Consider the following 25,150-nt stretch of genomic DNA (forward strand, 5'->3'; position numbering starts at 1 on the left):
TCTCCACTGCGGCCTTCGCAATTTCTACATCAGCATACCCAGATGCATTTACCACGGTGCAATTTTGTTCCGGAACTGTACCACTTATCATCCAAATCAAATTTTGTTTATTGGCATCTTGTGAAAGGAACTCCTCCTTCTTGCCTGTGAACATAGTCTCAGCTGTAAAGTTGACAACGGGATGAAGATTACGTCCTCTTCTTTGATGCATGTTGTCTTTAATGGTCGGCCCTTCTTCATAACCGTCAAACACAATAGTCGTACCAGATCCATATTGCAGGATGGTGAAATCAACATATGACCGTGCTATTTCACCATAGCTTTGTCCAGGCTGCCATGGCATGCGGTGAAGGAGTGAACCGCCATCAAGTACGTGGCACTCCGTTTTTGGCACAGAATGTAGGATTGCATTACTTGCGTGATCACAGATCGTGTGTGCTAACTGTGGCTTATCAGCTTTTCGGAATACATGTCTCGATTCAAAGAGAGCAGGAGGGAAAGGACTAAGCTCGTAACACATAACTTCCTCCAGTGATAGATGTCCAGCTTGGGAGACCACCATGAAGCGTTGAAAAAGAAGTGCAGTATCAATGGTTCGATCAGAAGCGACCTTGATAGCAGATTTTTGCCCAAGGGTCCTGGCTTTATCCTTTCTACTGAATGAGTATGCGAATGCAGGTTGTCCTGTCATTTTTTGTCCAACAGTCTCATATTCGTGCACGTTCACACTATCATCGGCTACGGTACAACACCAGTGACAACGCCCACTACGAAACGACAACCGAAAATACCGCTTGATTCTGTACAAAAAACGCCAAACTAGCCAAAGTCGGCGGGAAAATAGCACGCCTGGCAGAACTCTTGCAACTAGCATGTTGCTCCAGGAGGGTCAAAATAAAACTATGCAGCAAATATCGCGTCGATGGCGCGAAAAAATGTTGCTTTTTTTCATAACTAACTTTCTTAACACTATTAGCGTTTTAGCACTAAAATATCATAAAAATAGCAAAATGAAAGCCTATAAATTATGGTCTAAAAACCCCAGACTCAAAAATAAAACCACAGAAGTGCATTAAAAAAACAAGCTCTGGCAGCCCTGAGTGACTTTGCCTGAATAAATCTTTTTGACTTTAACAACGATTGTAACAACCGATTTTTGTAAGGTCAATAACGGACCCTGCATCCAACAGCTGTCCTTGTTTTGCTCGACAGGAACGGCTACCATTTAGGCCTCAATTCATCACATCTGACTCAAGCCGACCAATGTTTATTCAAGTACACAAAAACACTTACTTGTAATCCCCGCACACAAGCCAACCATCATCAGAAAGACATTATTGAAAAAATATGCCCGACCACCGCTCTAGTCGAAACGCAAAAGAAACTTTTCGATAAATGAAACACGAAGATTCAAAATTCATGCGGCTGGAGTTCACTGAAGCATGAACGCAAAACAAGAACATTCAAAATATGAAAGGGATCGCATAAATCGTTTCTACAATGATAACTTCGTTTGCATTGTGATGCGACTATGCATGCATTCATGTGATTATGATGTCACAAACACAAGAACAATAACAACTTGAATACCACCATCTACCCAATACGCAAAATTATTTAGAAATATGCCGTATATTTCCTTGAAAATGACCCCTTTCTGTGGGTCCGATTTTGGTAGACTTTTAGTATGTTATTTAGTATGCCCATTGGTAACAGAATCCGTTGAAAAACCTTTTGTATCAATTTTTTTGGGGTTAGGTGCCTTTTTTCCGTATATTGACTCGTCTATTATAGGTTCGCGCATAGGAAAGGCCTGTGTTAGGCGCCGAGTTTTCAAAATAGCTGGGCGGGCGAACACACACTGTAACGTCAGAAAGGTTATTTTGTGCGTGATCACCAATAATAATGTAGAACTCCACTGTTGTTTTCCTACCACCAAGGTCCAAGATCTCGGCTTCCTAGTTCCTACTACTATAAATTGCAAATAACTAGCGATAAACTGCGCTATTGAACCGAGCTTACATTGAATCTACAATTACAACAGTTATATAATGAAGGAGCTAAATTGCAACTAATGACAACCAACGGTTTCATCCGGCCAAACCAACAGGTGTGCAACAGTTTAATATCACTGACGTAACAGACGCAACTGTGATGATTGGATAACATTTTTTAATTGTAAAGTCGTTTGAGAGAAAATTACTCCTTTGAAGAACAATGCTACAGTTTTTACACCGATTTAACATCTGGCGATGTTAAAAAGATGTAAAAGCAGTGGAAATTGTGGTCAGACTTTTGCCGCGAATGAAGTTCCTCATAAGGTTGGCGCAATTTACTTGATTTATAACACTGGGCTACTAGTGGCAGAGTGGAGATAAACGGCGTGGCTGGACACTTTTGCTCGTTTAACAGCGAATCAACGTTGTTTAACGTTGCATGAATGTAACAATGGCAATAATTGACGAAAACTAATCGCTTAATTAGTAGGTCTAGTAGGGCCTATCATATGGCGACAAAACCCTGCGAATAAGGTAAGTAGGCTAGTATCAGAAGGTGGCAGATGGTTACAGAAATTTTGGGACTTAAAAGTGCGTTAAATTTTTTTTTTAATTCCTGAAATGTCCGGCGGGCGAAGCCCACCCGCCCGGGACTCGGCGCCGGTGCCTGTGTATATGAGTCGCCATGGATTGCATCAACCTGTTAGTCTGGGAGCCTGCGACAGAAGATTTTACCCAGCAAGGTACAATGCCCATAAACTTAAGAGACAGAATGGCTTCTTCGCGGCGAAGCTCAGCGGGTTGAATGCCAGCAAGAATAGAAAGATTGTCAAGTGCTGTGGGACGCAGACACCCGGCCACTGTTTATGCAGGGAACGTGTAGTTTTAACTCCTTTCCTAAAATATCAAATTGCTGATTTTCTTGTACTTTTCTGAACTATGTTTCTGTCGCAAAGAACGTTTCAGGAATGATTTTAAAATCTTTGTCTGATTAAGGTTTGAAAATAATCAAACATAAACTATATAAAATGTGATTTGAAAATTGCTTTTGAATTTTCAAACGTCATTTAACGCTAATACACGTGCAAAAAAATGGAACAACAGCTAGAGTAGTTAGGTTGTTTGAACTAACAAGACAAACGCAATGTCTAGTCAGCAAATCCCTTTTTCAAAGCTGAAATAGATTTGTGAATTCAATCAGGGTAGAAAATCGCTTACGTACAGTATGTCAAGCAACGAATGGTTTTAGTCCAGTCGTTAAAGCCAAAAAAAGGGCCGAATCTTGACTTAATTGGTATAAAGCTGAAATTTTTAACATTGTTTTTGTTGATAATGTACATTGACCAAAAAAAATCCTGGTGAAAATTTTTTGGGGAAAAAAGTTATCCGCCATTTTTGAATATCCTCCATTTTTTTCTCAAATTGGCGGATATACAAAATTTGCATATTTTTCCGAAGTATCGTCATACTCATACTCCGGCTTTTTTTTTAAATATGATATTATTCTTGTCACAATTAATAAGCAAGTAGGTACTCAATGTCAACTATATTGACTTTGGTTTAAACGAAGTAACATTAACAAAATATTATATAATATGCTAACGCATATTAGTACCAAAAACGATAACTTTGCTCACTTAAGGATTTTTATTCGAATGGACTTAAACGATAAAGCTTGAACGTTAAAACAAATATTGAACGAGGTTAGAAATGTAGAGTTTCAAACACGCTGTCATCCTCTTCACTTAGGTCGTCCATATCGTCACACATCGTTTCCCGAAAAGAAGCGATTAAATAAATCAAGTTAAGTCTCCACGATCCATACTGTGCTTGGTCCAATATACTCATTAAAGACGATAATGCAAGAATTGTAATGTTCTCGAACGTAATTAACATAGTGTCGAGACAATTCTTCAAACGTAGCATTTTTTATCCACCGCACTCTAGCAATAGTGCACCACCATCAACAATGAACAGAGAATCACTTGGCAGACGTTCCCTTCCTATAGAACAGATGTACCATCCTTCATTAACGCCTTACGTAATGAAGGCTTATTTGCTTTTCTCATCAAGCCTTGTTTGAACAGTGACATTGGCTCTTGCGTAAGTTCAAATGCAAAAAAACTCCTCGATATGTTCTTTTTCTCTTTGTGCCACTGCTACCAACCTGGTAAATAACATAGTAGAGTTTGTTACAACATGTATATCTTTGCGTAACTTGTCGTTGTTCTGCAAGGCACTAATGGGCTGTATTTGGTCTTTACGCTTTATCTTGCATTTCCGGTATAGGGACATCATTAATAGGGTGGCTCGTTTTTGAACTTTTTTTTTTAAATTCTCTCGGGGTAGTGGGGAAATGGTGCCAATGAGTGAGAAAACGCTCATGACAAAATTTGAAATTCGTAACAAATTGTCTTCAGCCTCCTCATGGAGCCCAAAAATCGAAAAATGGGGTCAAAAACGCATTTTTTTTCAAAAATATTTTTAGTTTGGGTAGATACAATATTGTTTAGATATATCTAATTAGTCTAAGAAAAAAAAATGGAGTCATTTGAACTATTCCTTCAGCTTCCTCACAGCTTCTGAAAATTTCCATTTTGCTGAAAATTTTGCATTTTCGTGAGTGGTTACATGATACATAATTGCGTTAGACATTTTGCCAGCTATAAAACGTCATTGTATTTTTCTTTAAAGACCTGCCCTGAGCTGTTGCGTCATATTTTAATGCAATTGGGTTAATTTGGTAGAAAAAAGTGACGTCTTTTATTTGAATTTACGTCACTGACGAAGTTTGTAGTTATGTAACCACAAATAAAAATGCGAAACTTTCAGCAAAATGAAAATTTACAAAAGCTGTGAGGAAGCTGAAGGAATAGTTCAAACGACTTCAATTTTTTTTTTAGGTTATTTAGATATATCTAAACAATATTGTAAGTACCCAAACTAAAAATATTATTGAAAAAAATTGCGTTTTTGACCCCATTTTTCGATTTTTGGGCCCCATGAGGAGGCTGAAGACAATTTGTTACGAATCTCAAATTTTGTCATGATTGTTTTCTCACTCATTAGCACCAATTCCCCACTACCCCAAGAGAATTAAAAAAAAGTTTAAAAACGAGCAACCCTAATCGTTAAGTTTTTCTTGAATCATTTTCCCAATCTCTTCTGCTCTGTCGCAATTTACATCATCATTCTCAGCAGAAACCAAACCAAGAGAAAGGGGTTGCAGATTTTTGTCTTCATACAAAAATGGATTCCTTTGTTGCAGCCATTCCAGAAAGATATCGCAATCTGTGTAATCCCTGGAACGTCTAGCCATGAGTTACGTTGTTCACTCGATTTAACTGTACGTCAGTCATTGCTTGATGAACCTGGGCATTTCAGAGTTAGTTCAATTATAAGATCAGACCATAATCCTGCCCAATAACGCTCTGACCAGCGAACTGCATGAAAACCTTGTTGGAACATTTCACGCAACCAAGAATGTGTTTCTTGTAGCGCCATCATTTGTTGTAGGTACAGCCGGGAACTCTTGGAGTAGTTAATGTGGCCTGTAGCTGCAAACATCGCTTCAATTTTATCATTAAACATCTTCCACAATGCTGTAATTTCACCAGAGTCCAGTTTTTCTTAAATTGCATCAGCATCTTTACAGTCCAAAAATGAATAAATACTTTCAGGAAGAAGTTCTGCGAGGATTATTGTTGCCAATGCTGATTCTGCAAGAAAATGTGCGCGTAGTGCTCTGGATATAGCCTTGCCAGAAATCATATGCGTAACGGAAGAAGGAGAAAGGAAGAATATGCATATAAGGCAGAAAAAAGTGGTAATTCTGTGCAGCTTAGGAGCAAAGAGCATGTGACTAAGACTAAATGTACACTAGCGGATCGACGTTTTACTTCTCTGCGACAGCAAGCACACCAACTGACTCTCGATAATTCTGAAAGAGCTGGAGCATCAAAATCATTTGTACATCGTAAAAGGAAAAGATTTCGTCTTAAATGTTTAGAAAAAGCTAATGCGCAATAAAGTTCTGTTGATGCTGGATATATGTTTATAAGTCGGTATTTCAACAAAAACAACGAAACAAAATGAGGAAGCCCGTGCATGTGAAGTCATTTCCGAAGAAAACTTCTATTACTGCGGAAGTACCGCACCAGGCTATAATCGAAAACGTTAACCAAGCATTACTTCCTCGTGTATATTCGGTTATGGCGGATACGACCGCACTTGTTGAAAAAAAGACTGGTGTCAACAAACGATTAAAAGCATATTTTGTGTGTAAAGTTGGTCACGAGGCTCACATTCTCAAGTGTCTCTTCCGCGTGAATAAGATTTATTTTAGTCACGCAAAAAACTTTCTGAAAGGGAAAGTGAAAGGTCCTAACCCTTACGAAGATGGTGCTCTTTGACGAACAGAATTAAAAAGCTACGAAAACCTATACCCAACGATCTAAAAACCCGCCATGACCTGAAAGTTTCTGTGACAACGATAGCTGCTAATCATTTAAAAGACAAAACCTCGTGGTTTTCTGAGCACAAAGATATAAAAAAAAAATGTCTCCAAAGTGACCACATGTGTCTTATTTTCCTGGCGGCGCATCTCGTAATGAATGTTCTTAAAAATGTGAAGTTCCTCTTTTTTTACGTCAAGAAAGTATATCTCACGCGCGATGGATCACTACAGCGAGTGAATATTTAAGAACGCTGGTATTTTGATGCAGTGTTGAACCTCAATAATTCGAAAAGCTTCAGCATATAGTTCAGTATATCGTTCGCATTTATTTACCACTATTTTTAGCCAATCATTTTAAACCTTCTGTAGATGATGGTCCCTCAATTGTACTGCTCACAAGAGATTTACTGCTTGCGTACAAATAAAGTGATGAACCCGTATTCAACGCTGCCTCGAACATTTCGTACAACATGCATCCCAATGCTTGAATCCTAAAAATATCGCTTTGAGCATCCATGCCGAAGTAGTCTTTTGCTTTGGATCCAGTTAAACAAAACACTTTTCCTGACCACATCAAAATCGCGGAAACCCTTAAGCGAAAGAACTTACCGTACGTATTTTTTTACTGGCGAAAGCAAAATAGCTCCCTGCATTGAATGTTTTTCATCTCCTTCAATGTTTTAGCGCAGTATTGAAAATAATAATCAAGAATCGGAGCGGTTTATTGATAAATTAAGAGGAATTGTGAATGCATTGATTTGAGATGACAGAATGACTTGGCCTAAACCGACTTACACATCCGTGCAACTTTACACAGCATATGTGAATAACATTTCCACAATTGCCTAAGTTTAACAACAGTTTGTAGAAGGCTACTGATTGTCAACAACGATAAGTTGAGTTTGTATGTGAATAACGACTTTTGTTAAATGTATCAAACTTGTGAAATGAATTGATCAAGATTGTTTGATTAGTTAGTATAGGTATTTGTCACATGCGTCTGCAAATCGGTGTTGAAACGTCAAGTTGATTAATGCATTGCATACCAGTGGCGTATATTCAGGGTGTTCAAGGTGTGCACTGAACACCCCAAGAAATCCAGAAAAAAGAAAACTTCCATCGGTTGTCGATGTTCTTTACTTTCATGATATTCTAACATCTTGCTGCATGCTGATTGCTTTCTTTTCAATTGCAAAACTCGTCCCCTTCTAATTTTAATACTCCAACGTTTGAGGTCATTGCCTTTAATTTTTTTCGGTCATTACCTTTAAGCTAGGTGTGCACTGACAGCTTGGCGAGTGCTATTTAAAAAAACAATTAAGAAAAATGACGTGACGTCACAAGGCAGCGAAAACAGCAATGGTTTTAGGTCAGCCAGGCTGTGCACTCGCTGATCTGCACACCTTGGCGCGTCATTGGGGGAATCCCAGGCAATAGCAAGTTTTAGCTTGTTGGATTAGAGCAAGGGTCTCAAACTCAAATTGCTCTGAGGGCGAAATAAACACTTGTAAATTAACTTGAGGGCCGCAATACACAATCTTCTTTTTTCAGTTTGATGCCGCCGCAGACCACGTTGTTAAATCCAGGCACAGTAGCCAATGGATTTGTAAGTTCATCGAGCGTTGTTAGGTCCACATATCTGTCCTGAGTTCCGTATACAGGAACTTGGTAGATAATGTGGCATGCAGTCTGAAAATCTGAGCCGCATGCACAAGATGGTGTGTCGGCGAGGACCCATTGAAACATTTTACTACTGAACCGGCCGGCAATACGCAATAAAAAGTTAATAAACAAAATAGCACAATTAAAACGCAATAAAAAGTTAGTAAGAACACACCAAGAACATTAGACTGCAAGAAAAAGTAGTAAGAACAAAGAGATGAAAAAGCACTCTACAAACGCAAGAAAAAAAAAATACAAAAAAGAACGCAAAAGAAACGATGGACCATTGGACCTGGAGAGTAAAAATCTAGCAATCAACTTTCAAAGGCGCAGAAAAAAACTAAACCCTTGAAGAACTGACATTAGTAAACAGGCTATCAAGGTTAATATTGCAATGAAGACACAGTAAGTGAATAGGCAATGTGATTGTGGTGTAACAATACGAGTTTCAATCACGCAATAAAATAGCGCGACAGTTATGCTAAAACGTCATGTGAAGTTTGATGAGCATTTTCAGATTTTTTGAGCCATTTTAAAGTGCTTCTTATCTTTCTACATCATGGACAAAATATTTACTGTAATTGTTAATTATTTCAAAATTTGAAAATGCATCGCGGGCCACACCAAAAGTCTTCGCGGGCCGCATGCGGCCCGCGGGCCGCGTGTTTGAGACCCTTGGATTAGAGTTTGAGGTGATCAGAGTTGGAAACAAGATAAAATAAAATGTTTTTTATGCACCAAGTGCCAGTAAATTACGATTAGCTTGTCTGAATCTGCAACAAAGCTTATGGCAACAGCCAATATCATTGATGCACCATTCTAAAAAAACACATCTAATCGTTTTGTAATTAGAGTGTTTGTATGTTACTAGTATCGTACCTTATTGCTGAAACACCTTAATTATGTAGCAGGTGCCAGCCACTGCCAGCTGACTCAAAGTCGCTTTCTGTGTCTCCTGGTTTGTCTCACAACAATTATTGCCTATGTTTGTTTCGTCTTGGGTGTACCAACGGTATATAATATATATCAGCGTGGTCCAACTACTTTTGACTTACGGGCCACTTTACAAAAACGTGACAACTTGCGGGCCATTTCCAATAGAATGATAGTGAGAGCGTAATCGAAATTGTTAAACAATAGCAAATAGAAATTTATTGCAAATCTCTATCAGTGAGATGCCTGTGGTCGAGGTTTCTCTGATACCATCGTTTCTACATCAATTTCAATGTTAGTGGTAGAAAGTTGGAGACTATCTTCCAGTGTTTCGTCTATCATTTGATTTCTGTTTTTAGACTTGACTTGCTTCATTCTAGAAAATGTACTCTCACACATGTATGTGCTTCCAAACATTGAGTGCATTTTTAATGCAATTTTTTTCAGCTTGGGAAATCTATCCGAACTGACTAATTTCCAGAAGCACTCTGAGGTTTCATTTTTCTTTGACAGCAAGAATTGGTTTCACTGATAGTCCGGCAGCCCGTGACGTATTTGTAACATCATAAGGTACAAAAGGTTTGAGTGTTTTATCAACCTTGCCCCACTGTGGGATGTTCAGAAACCCACATCCGAGGTTTCACTGTTGGGGCGTTTGGGGGCTACGACCCGGTGAAAAAACCATTTTGGGGGTCAAAAAAACATCATAAGGTACAAGAACAAAACCTATGCCAGATTTTATGTCTTCACTTGTAGACTTTGGAACAAGTCGATCTGGGTGCCCCAGGTGGGGCATTCCCGAATAAGGGGCCCCCAAAGTTGGGGCAAAATACATAAAAATAACATCATAAGGTACAAAGATGGAACTTCTTTCATCAGTTGGGGCATGTTCCACTGAGTACGAAACAACTTTTCTAATGGCCCCAAGGTGGGGCTTAACCTCACTTTGGGGGTATTACCCCTAAAACTCACAAAATTAACATCATAAGGTACATGGATGAAACCAAGTGTAGGTGATAGTACCTCACTTACGGATTTCAGAACATTAAATTTTGGTCGCCCCAGGTGAGGCAATCCCGAATAAGAAGCCCCCAAAGTTGAGGCAAAATACGTAAAAATAACATCATAAGGTACAACGATGGAACTTGTATCATCAGTTAGGGCATGTTCCACTGAGTTCGAAACAACTTTTCTAATGGCCCCAAGGTGGGGCTTAACCTCATTTTGGGGTATTACCCCTAAAATTCACAAAATTAACATCATAAGGTACATGGATGAAACCAAGTGTAGGTGATAGTACCTTACTTACGGATTTCAGAACATTAAAATTTGGTCGCCTCAGGTGGGGCATTCCCGAATAATTAGCCCCCAATATTGGGGCAAAATACGTAAAAATAGCATCATAAGGTACAAAGATGGAACTTGTATCATCAGTTGGGACGCGTTCCACCAAGTTCAAAAAAACTTTTTTTATGGCTCCAAGGTGGGGCTAAACCTCATTTTAGGATATCATAATTGTCAGCCATTGTTGTTCCACTGCCTGGATGAAGGCCTTCCCCATATCTTTATAATTTTGTCTGTCTTTGCACGTTTGTGTCCAGTGTTTGTCGAATTGGTAGAGTTAGTCTCGCCATCTTGTTTTCTGTTTCCCTCTTTTGCGTTTATTGTCAAGCGGTATCCAGTCAGTAACTCTTCTTGTCCATCAGTTGTTGTTATTTTTACCAGTACGTATTTTGATCCAACTTTGGGGGCTCCTTAGTCGGGAATGCCCCACCTGAGGCAACCAAATTTGAGTGTTCTGAAATCCGTAAGTGAGGTACTATCACCTACACTTGGTTTCATCCATGTACCTTATGATGTTAACTTTGTGAATTTTAGGGGTAATGCCCCCAAAATGAGGTTAAGCCCCACCTTGGGGCCATTAGAAAAGTTGTTTCGAACTCAGTGGAACATGCCCTAACTGATGATACAAGTTCCATCTTTGTACCTTATGATGTTATTTTTACGTATTTTGCCTCAACTTTGGGGGCTCCTTATTCGGGAATGCCCCACCTGGGGCGACCAAATTTTAATGTTCTGAAATCCGTAAGTGAGCTACTATCACCTACACTTGGTTTCATCCATGTACCTTGATGTTAACTTTGTGAATTTTAGGAGTAATACCCCCAAAATGAGGTTAAGCCTCACCTTGGGGCCATTAAAAAAGTTGTTTCGAACTCAGTGGAACATGCCCTAACTGATGATACAAGTTCCATCGTTGTACCTTATGATGTTATTTTTACGTATTTTGCCTCAACTTTGGGGGCTCCTTATTCGGGAATACTCCACCTGGGGCGACCAAAATTTAATGTTCTGAAATCCGTAAGTGAGGTACTATCACCTACACTTGGTTTCATCCATGTACCTTATGATGTTAATTTTGTGAATTTTAGGGGTAATACCCCCAAAATGAGGTTAAGCCCCACCTTGGGGCCATTAGAAAAGTTGTTTCGTACTCACTGGAACATGCCCCAACTGATGAAAGAAGTTCCATCTTTGTACCTTATGATGTTATTTTTACGTATTTTGCCCCAACTTTGGGGGCCCCTTATTCGGGAATGCCCCACCTGGGGCACCCAGATCGACTTGTTCCAAAGTCTATAAGTGAATGCATAAAATCTGGCATAGGTTTTGTTCTTGTACCTTATGATGTTTTTTTGACCCCCAAAATGTTTTTTTTCACCGGGCCGTAGCCCCCAAACGCCCCAGCAGTGAAACCTCGGATGTGGGTTTCTGAACATCCTACAGTGGGGCAACATTGATAAAACATTCAAACCTTTTGTACCTTATGATGTCACAAATACGTCACGGGCTGCCGGACTCTCGCAGAGTTCAAGCTGAAGTTCTGGTAGCTGTGTTTCCACATTCAATTCAATTTTTTTTTTTTGCAATCAGACACAAAGTCCATACAATTCAAATTTTTAACAGTCATCACACAAAATATCAGACCAACACAACACCAAGCAGGCTATATCAAACAACGTACAGAATACTGTTGTAGTGAATATAAAAAGTAGAGTTGAAATAGTAATCAGAAAACATAACATAATGACCCCAGTGCAGATGTAGCTCCTGCGTAACATTAACATGTAACATTAACATCCATAGGATTGTTATACCAATGGAGATTAGGTTTAAATCTGTCAAAATCTTTAAATCTATTCTCAAATTCACAAGATAAATCCTTATATCTTTCACACAACGGGAGCATTCCACTTCATAATCATCTACCACAAGTGCATGCAAAGAATCAAAGTGTGTAAGATCGTTATTTTTCAAGCATATAGCAAAAAGGCGCAGTTTCCTCTGGAAAGCTGGAAACCAACTAAATGTGAAATAGTTTGCTTTCGCCCCTGAAAGTTTAGGCAGTGTTGTACGCGTCAATGACGGCGTCAGCGTTAGCGCGAATTACCTAAAAACTTCACAGCGTAACGTAGGCTACTGCGTCAGCTCTTAAAGAATTTGACGGCGTCAGCGCTAATTTCTAGCGCTATTTTAGCCAGGGTCTTACAAAACGGATGTATTTTGCTGTAGAAATACAAGCATTTCAAAATGTTTGTCTGACAAACTGCTGCGTTTGGGACGCATAATGTCCTTTCCAAGTGAAAACATGCGTTCCACAGCAGCGCTGGATGGTAGGCCTATTGGTGTGTTGTATTTCAAAAACAAGTCTTGAAAACGTTTACTCGAAACGAAAAATGACGCATGGCGCGTGACGCATAAAATCGGCAAAATAGTTGACGGCGCTATCACTTCCGTCAACTAAAAAATAAACTGATGGCGCTAGCCTCAGCGTCAACAAAAACCTGACGCTGTCAATTGACACCGTCAAATTGATGGCGTCAACGTAGGCTAGAACACTGAATTTAGGTTTAACACATTCAAGTGCATTGTCATGTCTGTAAGAAAAGCAAGATTGCACAGGAAGTTTTTGTGGCATAACTGAGTTTGGTACATTTGTGTTTCACCCAATTGTGCTGTATGAAGAAATGATAGTATTTCCTTCCGAAGACCAAAGAAATGTTGCAGTAGCCTACTTTTCCAGCACTAAGCCATCTGACATTTGTATAAAGTGGTAAATCATTGAATTCTGCATTTAACTCAAAGGAAACAAAAACGTCCGGAACACTAGGTACATATCAGCTTTTAAGAAGCCCGCAGTTGGGGCTACTGACGAGACCTGTTAGGTTGAAGCAGTATATGCCCTGCTGTCTACAACTTTGAATTAAATTTTTGAGACTTCTAATCCAAATGCTATAGGTAGGCTACTTGTTCTAATTGAAATTACTTTCTGTAACAAAAATACAAATTAAATCAATACTGCGAAAGCTCGCGGGCCGCAAAAATTCTATCAGCGGGCCGCATGCGGCCCGCGGGCCTGTAGTTGGACCACGCTGATATATATATTAAAATGTGAAGCCAATGAACAAAATGATACCGGTACTGATAATAAAAAAATTGGCTAGTGGCTAAAGCTGCGTTTAGACTACAACCGTTTTTACTACATGTTTGTTTTTAATTCGCTTGTACATTTCTCAAGGTGTTGCGACCGTGCCTAATCCTTGCATGAAGTAAATCATTTCCATCTCGAGCACGCTTTAACTTTCGTATTTTTTCAGACTCCTGCTGTGTTATGGCAATTAATATTGTTCGTTTTGATGGTCGGAAATAAAAACTGAACTGAAGTATGTGACTTTAGAAATGCAACTTAATGTTTGATATTATTAAGTCTTTCATTCAATAGGCGTTGTCAAATAAATATCTATTTTGTATTCTTCTCCATTCCGACAACATTATTTTTGTCAGTTCTGTTCATGTTCAGAATTTGTGCTGAAAATGCTCTCAGAACGCACCAAATTCAATGTTAATTTTAAAAATTTTCTGGGGGAGGCCCCCCAGACCCCCCGCTGTTGCTTTGCCGTCACTGAACACCCTGTCAAAGTGGTCACGGTACGCCACTGTTGCATACATGTATATTGTATTGGCATACTATATTTATATTGATGTAGGCAACTGTATTGTCCGCCTGTTGGAAAATTATTAATCTGCAATTTACCTCGATCAATTAAAAAGCTAAACAATCGAAATAAAAACGTCCCTACAACTACAATTGAATTCGGGTAATATTACGATATTTTTTAAATAATCGTTTTCAGTTGCAGTATGGTTGCAGTTAACAATGTATTGCAAGCAGATAGGAAACTGCCCCTTCCGGTTATCTTGGTATAAGTTCCGACTCTCTACTTTTTACCGTTCTCAAAATACGGCCAAACTTGCAAAAAAATCGCTAGGGGACAACTCAAAATGATGAAAAAAATGCAATAAAAAAATAACGTCATTTTTGAATTCAGCGTTGAAAATCTACTCCGAATACAACCCAAGCTTATTTTTCCCGAAAAGTCGACCAAAAATGGGACACCCTAAATCTCTATTGTGCAGCTTGGCTTATTTTCTGCTTTGAAAAAAGCAAGGCTTCCTTTTGTCATGTCACGTGACCTGCTGCCATTGCGACCAGGCGAATTAAAGCTTAATATTGAAATTATGAAATCTTTGATATTTCACGATCTACAGTTGTAGTTTCAGTTTCTCTAATCTTTGCAATTAGAGTACGTATTAGACAAAGAAAATATAAAGTTGTCAGAAAGTTCTCATCTCTCTGGGACATATTTATTATTCATCTTAAAGATTGCAAAGTAAAATAAAATACTGCACAAATTGCACTGGCTAACAAAATACCCTTTTAAACATTGATTCAGCACTTACTGACGTTGAGTTGACGTAAAAACGATCAATTTATCAGCTGTGACAAGTGAAGCGTTTAGCTAAAAGTTAACTTTCAGTAGAAGAAGTTAGCAAATGTGTCTAAAGTTGAAACAACGCAAAAAAATCAACGCATATTTCTGTACGATACAAATCATTAAAAAAAAGAAGTACTGTCATAAAACTAAAGCTGAACTTATTAGTAAGGTTTTAAAATGAAGGCAAGACAGGTCGCTCACAACAACAAGCAACACAAAACAAAGGACAGCCCATGGATAAAGCACACTAGCGAAGTAATCTTTGAAACAAGGAACAACGTACATAAACACAAAATAGAACAACATATTATAACATTTACCCACTCTATAAAGTAATGGGATCCCGGTACTTAACGGGACGAACCCCTCTAGTGGACCTTAACGATCATCTTGGATTTTCATTAGAAAAGCTTGATTGGGTCTGGTCGCTAGTCGCTGTTGATTACGAATCCACCCTTGGATCACGAAAAACTTCTTCCAACGTTATTAAAAACTTTTCCCAGTAAAACCTCACCGCAAGACGATGCATCGGTCGGTGTGATTGCCTTTTCCTCTTTATCCCATAATTGAGCAGAATCCACATTCCACAACGTCCCCGTAAAAAGTATTATCAGCAGGATGTGGGGCTAAGCTTCGTAAGGACAGTAGGACACGTTAGTTAGACTCTCGGCCGTCGCTGTATCTGATTCGAGCGTAGAATGGGTCGGCTTGGGTTAAGAACATTTTTGTAACTTGTTCGTCATGTTTGCTGGACCTGTTAAACTTTCCCAGTAAGATTGAGCCAGGAGTGCTTTACCAATCAGGAAGGGACTTCCCACGTAATGACCGTCTAGAAAAATTCAAAAACCGCTCATGCGGGGTGGAGTTTGTTGATGTACGATGTAGCGATCTCAGAGCATGTACGGTGTTCGGAAGGACACTTTCCCATTTGTTTACAGGCAGGTCAAATGATTTCAGATTGCATTGTATCGCCGTCCATATTAATCCGTTGTAACGTTCGACTTGTAAATTGCCTTGCGGGTGATAGGGTGTGGAGTGGCTGACAGCCACACCCCTTTCCAACAAGAATTGTTTAACTTCTCTAGACATGAAACTTTGGGCTTGATCAGTATGAACAAAGCTACAAGTGCCAAACATCGCGAACACTCGAGAAAGGCACTTGATTACTGTAGCAGACGACGTATCAACACAGGGAAAACGAAACGGAAATCGTAAATATTCATCAATAACACACAACAAATACACATATCCAGGGTTGGCCAAGGAGGTTTCCCCCACTTTAGTTTTACCCGGGTAAAACCCTGGGGGAAACTGGGAAAAACCTTTTGGGGGAAACTGGGAAAAACTGGGGGAAACTGGGTAAAACTTGAGTTGTTGAAATTTGCAAATGTGAATGACTAATAATGATTACTCCTCATAGTTAATGTTTATTACCATCATATTTTGAATGAACCTATAAGATTTCCTGTGCTCATCCTATAAAAAAAAAAAAATGCTGTGATTTACTAATATCTAATAATAGATAGGTCCAATCATTAGTTTACATAGATGAACATACGTATGATACCAGTATGTTATCAAGTTAGATGCTCACCTGTGCCTAACATGCAGTCAGCGAACAAAATTGTAAACATTGAACAATAAAAGCCAAAGAAAGAAAGATTAAGAGCCGGTGTAATCTCAGTCATTGATAACATGTCGACAGTCTTCATTGTCGACGTTGAACAGCTCTTCATCTGGGGTTTCAGATTCTTTCCATCTAAAGTGTCTATAAACATGCACTAATTTGGCAACCCTCTCATTGCCCAGTCTATTTCTTTGCTTTGTGTGGATTAAAGCCATGCTACTGAACAAGCGTTCTATTCCAGCACTGGATGGTGGGCATGATGATATTGCAATCATCAATGAACAAAACTTCTTTACTGGCTCATTGTTTGCAACTTTTCTTATGTATTGCCAAGATTTAAGCACTTGGTGACAATTTTTTCATTGATAAGAGATGTTTGGAAAAATAGATGTATCCTTAGTCCTTAGTTTCATATTCTGCCAGTAGGAGAATAAATTGTCATCTTTTTCAAAAACAAAGTTGCGTGCAGTTTCTTGCTCATCTGCAGATAAAGTCATATATTTTTGAAACTGATCAACATTGTCTCCTTCATTTTTCTTCTCACTTTTCTCCTTCCCTGAGAGTAGCACACTAGACATCGTTTTTGAGGCCTTTCTTTTTTTTCTGTGCGAGGAAGCGTTTTTAGGAAAGTGCTTACCACTGAGGGACTCGGACTGGGAAGGCTATATGGACGACCTCTACTGCTTTCTGGCAAAGTGCTGGAAGATATCAGTTGGTTCGCAAGCTGCAATTTAAACTGAAGCAATTAGTCACAACAACACAACACTGACTGGCGTGGTCTTTGAGCTGGGGGTAGACCATCTGAATTCAATAAGAAATTACTATTGGTAGTTTGGTACTGCCAGCAAACAGTGGGTCAGTACGCATTGAGAAAGTGTCAAAAGAAAAACCTGAAATATCACTCTGTGATGATCCGAAGCTTTATCTATTTTATCTAAGTATTGATGCAATTCAATTGGAAAATGTCATGAGATAACAGCTAAACAGCTGGCTAGTCATTATATTGCATAAGAAACTCCGCAAACAACACATTTAGAAGTTTTAAGGGTTTCCCCCAGTTTTACCCAGTTTCCCCCAGTTTTACCCGGTTTCCCCCAGTTTTACCCGGTTTCCCCCAGTTTTACCCGGGGGAAACTGGGAAAAACCTCCCAGAGGTTTTACCCAACCAACCCTGCATCGTAATGTGATAGTAAAGGACCTTTAACATGTAAGTTCAGCCTTTCCATGGACTGAGTCGCTTTTATTAAGTTACTTTCAACAGATTTAAAGAAACGTGCCTTTACTTCGGCGCACACATTGCACGATTTACAGGTTCTTTCAGCATCAGTTGTCGAGTACGCCAAACTTTTCGAACGCACAAAATGCAACAAATGAGTCACACCACGGCAGCACAATATTGTTTATGAATATCCATCAGACTTTTAATGTTTGAAGCAGGTACCGTTGCACAAAATGCTCTCGATAAAGTGTAGGAAGCGGTATTGTTTTTGCTGGGACGGTAACGAATAGTATAAAAAAAATATGCCAGTTCAAAGCGCCTACACAGCACTTTCTTATTTTTGACTTTAGTCCGCTTTTTATTGTCAAACATGAAAGCTACTGATTTTTGATCCGTAATTAATGTAAAATGCCTGCGAATCAAAAAGTGAGACCATTTTCTAACGGCTTCAATGACACTTGTAGCCTCCTTGTCCATTTATTAGTACGGTTTTAACGAACTTAAAATGCGGCCATTCCAACTTAAACCATGCTAAAAAGTAAAAATATAGGCAGGTCGCTCACAACAACAAGCAACACAAAACAGAGGACAGCTCAAAAATGAAACACACCAACGAAATAATCATTGAAATAAGAAACAACGTACATAAAAACAACGCAGAACAACATATTATAACAGGTACAATGACAAGGTCTGTGGACGGAAATAAAGTTTGACATAAAAACACGTGCAATATCCTACTTTTTTTTCAGCATTTTTTGTGCGGCGAGGTGACGGCCTGGCAGATGTCTTCATTTGTGGTTGAGTCAGCACCTGAGTTGGGATACATAGCAGTGCCAGCAACGATTAAAACATGCAACGCTATTAATTAACCAATTAGCTATGTCCAACCCGCGGTCTGAATGCGGTCAGCTGTAAGATTTGTACAGCTCTGTTGTTAAGTTTTGCATTTGGTTTCATGTCAAATTAAAAGAAAAGTGTTTGAATTTCATTCTTAAACATGTTATGGTTACGTGAGAGGCCCCTTTTAAATTCATACACACATTTTGATCCAGCAACGGATCTGGGTTGGAAATAGCTGAGCACTACGATTTTAAAAGCGTTGCGGATTTAAGCACGAACTGGGTTAAAACAGCGAACAACTCCACGGCTTTAAAAAGTTATTATAATCTAGTATCATCCTGACATCATCAGCCTGTGTCTACTACCGCGATAAACAGTAGAAAAATAACGTAATTGTCGAGTAAAACCTCCTTCCTTAAAGCAAAGCATCTTCAGATACATGGAAACTTTCTCCAGGCCATTCCAAATAACATTGACTGCATGACAGTGCTAAGAAACCTACAGGGTGAACAGAAAATCCTTGGACCAACTTATAAACGATTTATTAATATATAATATACAAAATTTCATCAAAAGGCGTCACAATAAGACTCTTAAGAGCTTACAACACTAGGAATAAATTTATTTATTTCACTGGCCGACACAATGTTTAGTACCGGCAGTTTTTGAACTGATTTAGACTAACTTAGGGGCGCTGATTCCGAAAATGCAATCAGTTTTTCTCCATCAGGTCAACTTTTTGAGTTACACTGATTTTGACTTTTTTACAATTGCCCTACAAAGTAGCACAAATACAATAGTTTTAATGCTGTCATTATGGGATTACAACCTTTATTATTACTCTTGCATTACATTCTAAAACAAACAATGAAAGCAGACAATGCCAAGACAATTGTTTTTTTGTGTTAAATGCTAGTAGGTGCAAATCAAGACAGCATAATGGTGCTTTTGGGGGGGGGGGGGAGGATCTAGCGCGCTTATGGTTACAACATCTAGAAGACGTTGTCTCAATAACACAAATATTTTCTACTACATCTGTGGTGATTACACACTAGAGCCCAACAAAAAACCAATGGATGATTTCGTAAAGCGTGCTTATCTTGCTTACTTTAAAGTGAAGTTGGGGGATCAAGAAAAGTCTTGGGCTCTCCACATTGTTTGCAAAACTTGCAAAGAACATTTACGTCAATGGACGAACAAAAGAAGAAAAGGATTAAGGTTTGCTATTCCAATGGTGTGGCGTGAACCAAAAGATCATAATAGCGACTACTATTTTTGTGCAGTAAACATAAAAGGCATAAACAAGAAAAATAGGACTTCCTTGCAATATCCATACCTATTACCTAGCTTCAGCAATCAGGCCAGTGCTAAACAGAAAAAAACTTCCTGTTCCTGATTTTGAAGGGTTGCCACAATTGGATTTACTTCCTGACAGCGAAGATGAGCAAGCTTCCACTGACAGCGATTCTACCCTTGCAGAAATCGAATTTCTTCCTGCTATTTTACCTTGTCAGCTTTTTTCTCAAGGAGAACTCAATGACTTGGCGTGGGATTTAAATTTATCAAAGGAATCTTCTGAGTTACTGGCTTCAAGACTCAAAGAAAAAAACATTATTGAACCAGGTACTGTAATCACTTTCTATCGAAAACACCATATCGAATTTTTGCCCTATTTTTCTCTGGAAAATGATATTGTATACTGTACCGATGTGGAAGGTCTTTTTGGAAAAGATTTTGGTGTAGGAAAGAAGATTTTAAATTAGGAAAGAAGATAGGAAAGTTTGGTGTAGCAGAATACAATCCTAAGATTGGCGACCCTTTTATTGACAGCTGTAAACGAAGTCTAAAATGCGTTTTTCTGCATAATGGAAAAATATTTATGGATCTGTACCACTTGGACATTCAACAATTCTCTCAGAAAAGTATAAGGAAGTCAAATTTGTTTTGGAAAGTTTCATATTATGAACACAATTGAACTTTTGCTTTGATTTGAAAATGGTTGGATTTCTGCTTGGAATGCAAGGTGGATACACAAAGTTTCCTTGTTTTCTCTGTTTGTGGGACAGCAGGGCAAGAGATCAGCATTAGAAGAAATATTGGTTTATGAGAAGTGAAATGATTCCTGGCGAGAAAAATGTTCAAGCTTATTCTCTGGTGAAACTATCAAAATTGTGTTACATCCTCTTCACATTAATATAATAATGATGGTGTTGCAAGCACAGTAATGCTTTTTCACTTTCATGATAACTTACGTAGCAAGGTTGGGTATGATGAAGCAATTTGTAAAAGCACTCGATAAAGATGGAAATTGTTTCAGATATATTTGCACAAAATTTCCAGGATTAACAATTGAAAAGTTAAAAGTCGGCATATTTGATGAGCCTCAAGTCAGAAAATTAATCAATGACCCAAACTTTCGATTTTCTCTATGAATAAAAAAGAACTGAGTGCCTGGGATGCTTTTGTGAAAATTGTTAAGAATTTTTTGAGAAACAAAAAGGCATCCAATTACAAAGAGCTCGTGTCTAACTTACTCAGAAAACTCCAGGATATTGATGTTAACATGAGCATCAAAGTTCATTTTCTGTACAGTCATCTAGACCAGGGCTTCCCAAACTTTTTTGCTCGCGACCCCTTTTAATCTCCTAAAACTTTTCGAGACCCTTCACGGTTAAAATGATAAACAGTGCGAAATATAGCCTACATTTGTGATATTGGTGGAAAGGTTTTCAAATGAAAACTTAAAACCAGCTGACGGTAGCCTACTCAATGACTGCTACTTGACAGTCTACTTGACTTGACAGTTTGACAGTACACACCCAGCCTACGGGAAACAAAACAAAGAACCAAATAGGCCTACATTTATTCAGATGGATATGAGCGTGGTGGATGCGACCGTTTTTGCTACAAAGCAAGTCCAGCCGTGGCTCAATTGGCTAATGCTGGTCCCAAGGCGGTTTCAATGTTGCTTAGTTTTGATGGTGTCTGTTCATCAAAGTTAAACACGCTGACTCGCACAAATTGTCGTCGTAGGCTCCAGCTCGTGTCCGAGCATTGGTTTTGTTTCCAGTCGGATGTGGCTTTAGAGGCCAACTCTACAGTGGAAAAGACGTGGCCAAAATTCACATTGTATGGAAAGTTGGGAACGTGGTTGTTAGCTTATTTTCTAATGTTTTATTTTTTCTGAACCTTTCGCATCCTGTTTTTTTCTCGAAAAATTCCGTGCCTTCCCTCGTTCTCTTCTTCCAGATTGACTTATCACTAGCAAGTTGTTCCCACTATTCTAGATCAATGTTTGCTGGGTCGAGGGAGTCTTTAACTGGTCTTAGTAATTGCGTCATTGGTGAGACGATCCACTCAACGAGTAGCCTACCCAGCATTTGCCTCAGTTTACTCTGCTGGAAATTTTCAAGACAAATACGTCAAAACAAACGACAGGAGTGCGGTTAGCCCTACTGCTGAATCAGGTCATGGTAGATATTCCGCTCTAACGTTAAGCCAAAAACAAAAAGTGTGAAGGTGTTTGCATAAAATTTATAAATTTCCACAAAATTTAAACTTTGAGTCAGAAGATAGATCAGTAATTTCTTCCTGAGAAAAGTGCTCGGTAGGTTTAGGTTTTGGATTTAATAAAATTTGGTATTGTCTAATTCTGGAAAAAATACTTATGAAACTGTCAAAAGATTTGACAAACGTTAATCAAAGGCTTAACATTTGATTTCACATCATTGTTAACCAAAAACTTTTCAGTAGGCTAAATGAGAACATTTCAAATGAATCATTTTCAACTTATTGTTTCCAGACCTTAAAATATGTTCATGAACGCTTTAGTTTTAGATTTCAATGTAAAAACATAGATGTTTTCTCTATTGAGGGACAAATTACGTTCGTTCAGTTTTTTAAGAAAATCTGATAAATAGCTTAATTTCAAGAACCAGATGTCATTGCGAAAATGATGGGCAAAGTCTGAATTCTTTTTTCGTTAGAAAAATCACGACTTCACTTTTCAACACTAATAACCTTTCTAGCTTCAACTTTCGAAAGCCATCTTACTTCACATTGCAATACAAAAGGTCTTGAATTCCGATTCCGTTTTACCACACCAATTTGCTAAAATACGCTTAAACTAGGTGCGTTACTCTCAACGTGTTCGGCTACAGTTAATAACTTGCACAGAAGTTTTAATATGCAGTACTTTGAGTAAAATTGGCACACTCTCTGCGACCCCTGAAGTTTGTCACGCGACCGCTTGCGGGGTCGCGACCCCCAGTTTCGGAAGCCCTGATCTAGACTACTTTCCTGACAATCCTGGCGATTTGAGTGACGAGTATTTCGAGCAAGGGGAGCGATTTCATCAAGACATTAGTGAGATGGAAGTCAGATATCAAGGGAGATGGGATGCTAGCTGACTATTGCTGGTCTATTAAACGCGATGATGCCTTTGCAGTTCACTCTCGTAGATCTCTTAAGCGCAAGTATTTGGCAGACACTTAAGCAAGGTGAAGAATAAAAAGCTACCATACCTATTAATCCTATGTTTGTGTGTACGTTTTCAAGTTCTTTGTTGGCTTGCTGAAATTGATTTATGTCTTTTGGCAATATATTTGACTCGTGAATAGATTTTACATGAGCAATTATGCATAAGTGCACGTATGCAGTGGAATCACCGTAACTGGAAAACTAGACCTGATAGACAAAAACTGAATGCATTTTCGAAATCAGCGACCCAAAATTAGCTAAAAACAGTTGAAATATCTTCGGCACCAAAAAAATTTTTTTTTTTGTTGGCTAGTGTTTTCAATGTGGCCGCCCTTCACTTGAACAACTCTCTCAATCCTTTGCCGGAAGTTTTCGACCGAGGCACGTAGCTCATCCTGGGATATTTTGGCCCATTTCCGCAGGAGTGATTGCTTCAGACCATCAACACTTGGGTGAGCAACGTAACAGGCCTTTGCCTCCAATAACAACCACACACGAAAGTCCATGCGATTCAAATCAAGCGATGAGGGAGGCTACACTTCCTTGCTCCAGAATCTTGAAAGTTAGCACCTGTTCTGAGTCTTTTTTGAGGTGTGGGTGATGCACCATCTTGTTGAAATGCGAGGGGCTGATCTTTGTAGTGTTTCTTCATTTCTTCAAGGGCTGAAACCAAAATATCGTTGATGTAGCGATCTTAATTGATTTTAAACTCTTGTTCCATGAAAATCAGAGAAAGCTTCCAAGTTTTTGAGATGACGACACCATGACAGAAGACGGTTTTTGACAGCGGTAAACTGTTCTCAAAGAATGTTTAATATCTGACGAAAACTTTGCATAAATTCTATCATTCTGATTATAGAACTGAGCTTCAATTGTGAAAAGTTTTTCGCAAGAAAAACTGATCTCTTCCTCTGCCATGCCTGCCTTCAGTTCTTAAGAATCTGTGCTCTTTCAAGTTTCTTTTGCTTTTGGAGAGGGGAAAGGAACTGCCGTTTTCTGATCTTGTAAGACAACTGAAATTCCTTTTCCACAATGGTTCTCATTGAAGTGTTGCTCACATTCATGTCTTTGGCCATTTGAGGAATGGATTTGGTGGGGTTTCTCCTCACCCTTTCTCGGATTGCCTTAACCACTTTCTTTGTTCGAGCAGTGCGAGATTTTCCACTCCTAAGACGATCTTCAGATGTACTAAGTTCCTTAAATCTATTCACACCATAGTAAACAGTGGATTTGGCAACTTTAAATAGCTTAATGATCTCAAGAGTTGTTTTTCTCTGCGCAATGGAGCTGAATGATAAGTTCTCTCTAGCTTATTTTAGACCTTACAATAATGCTTACAATTAGACCTAAATGTTAGAGAATTTAGCAAGATATTCTGCATATTAAAAGGCGACATTCAATATGTTTAATCATAAAATGAAAAAAAGTTTAAGGACTTTCTGCTCACCCTGTAGATAGCTTCGCAAAGACAAGTGATTACAGAGCAGCCACTGCATCAACGTTGCACACTCTATAGCAAGGGTTTCCAACCTTTTTTGCTGCTCGTACCCCTTTGTCAGGTCAGAGCATTCTTCGTACCCCCAAAAAAATTTTGATAGAATTTTTCAGGTATATATTGCTAAATTAAATTGCTTTTATAGCTCAATAAAACGTTAAACCGGTGTTCCACACAAAAATGCAAAAATACCAAAAGAAATTAAATGTCAGTAGTTTTTTTTGTCACTTCTCAATGAGACACTTGTTGCTGCTTCATTGATAAAATTCGCTCAAACGATGGTTCGATTTTCCTCAAGGCAACACGTAAATCATCTTCCAGTTGCAGACAATTTCTGTGCTTATTCTTGATATACATCATGGTCGAAAAGCCACTTTCACAGTAATAACTTGTTGAGAAGAGAATTAACACTGTCATGGCTTCCATAGCAAGACTTGGGAAGGCTTTCATAGCAACACACCAAAAATCGTTTTACTTTGATTTGTCAAATAGCAGTTTCAATTTTTAGTAGCTTTTCATTTCGATGATGTTCTCCTTCAAATTATCATCATCCGACATTTTTGTTCAATCAAAAAGAAATGGATTTATAATCCAATGCTGGA

At 38.7% G+C, this 25,150-nt stretch overlaps 1 protein-coding gene across 3 annotated transcripts in view; it reads right to left on the reverse strand.

Moving 5' to 3' along the window:
• Window positions 1-25,150, reverse strand: part of LOC145767574 (piezo-type mechanosensitive ion channel component 1-like) — a 125,030-nt gene that overhangs the window by 82,302 nt on the left and 17,578 nt on the right. For 2 of the 3 annotated variants that reach the window (XM_082579422.1, XM_082579421.1), the window contains exon 10: window positions 18,473-18,544. The exons of the other annotated variant lie outside the window; for it this stretch is intronic. In XM_082579422.1, the coding sequence (XP_082435548.1) occupies window positions 18,473-18,544 (72 nt within the window). The remainder of the gene's footprint in view (window positions 1-18,472; window positions 18,545-25,150) is intronic. 3 annotated transcript variants of the gene reach the window in all.

Source organism: Aplidium turbinatum, chromosome 3, assembly GCF_918807975.1.
Source record: "Aplidium turbinatum chromosome 3, kaAplTurb1.1, whole genome shotgun sequence".
NCBI classification, from domain to species: domain Eukaryota; kingdom Metazoa; phylum Chordata; class Ascidiacea; order Aplousobranchia; family Polyclinidae; genus Aplidium; species Aplidium turbinatum.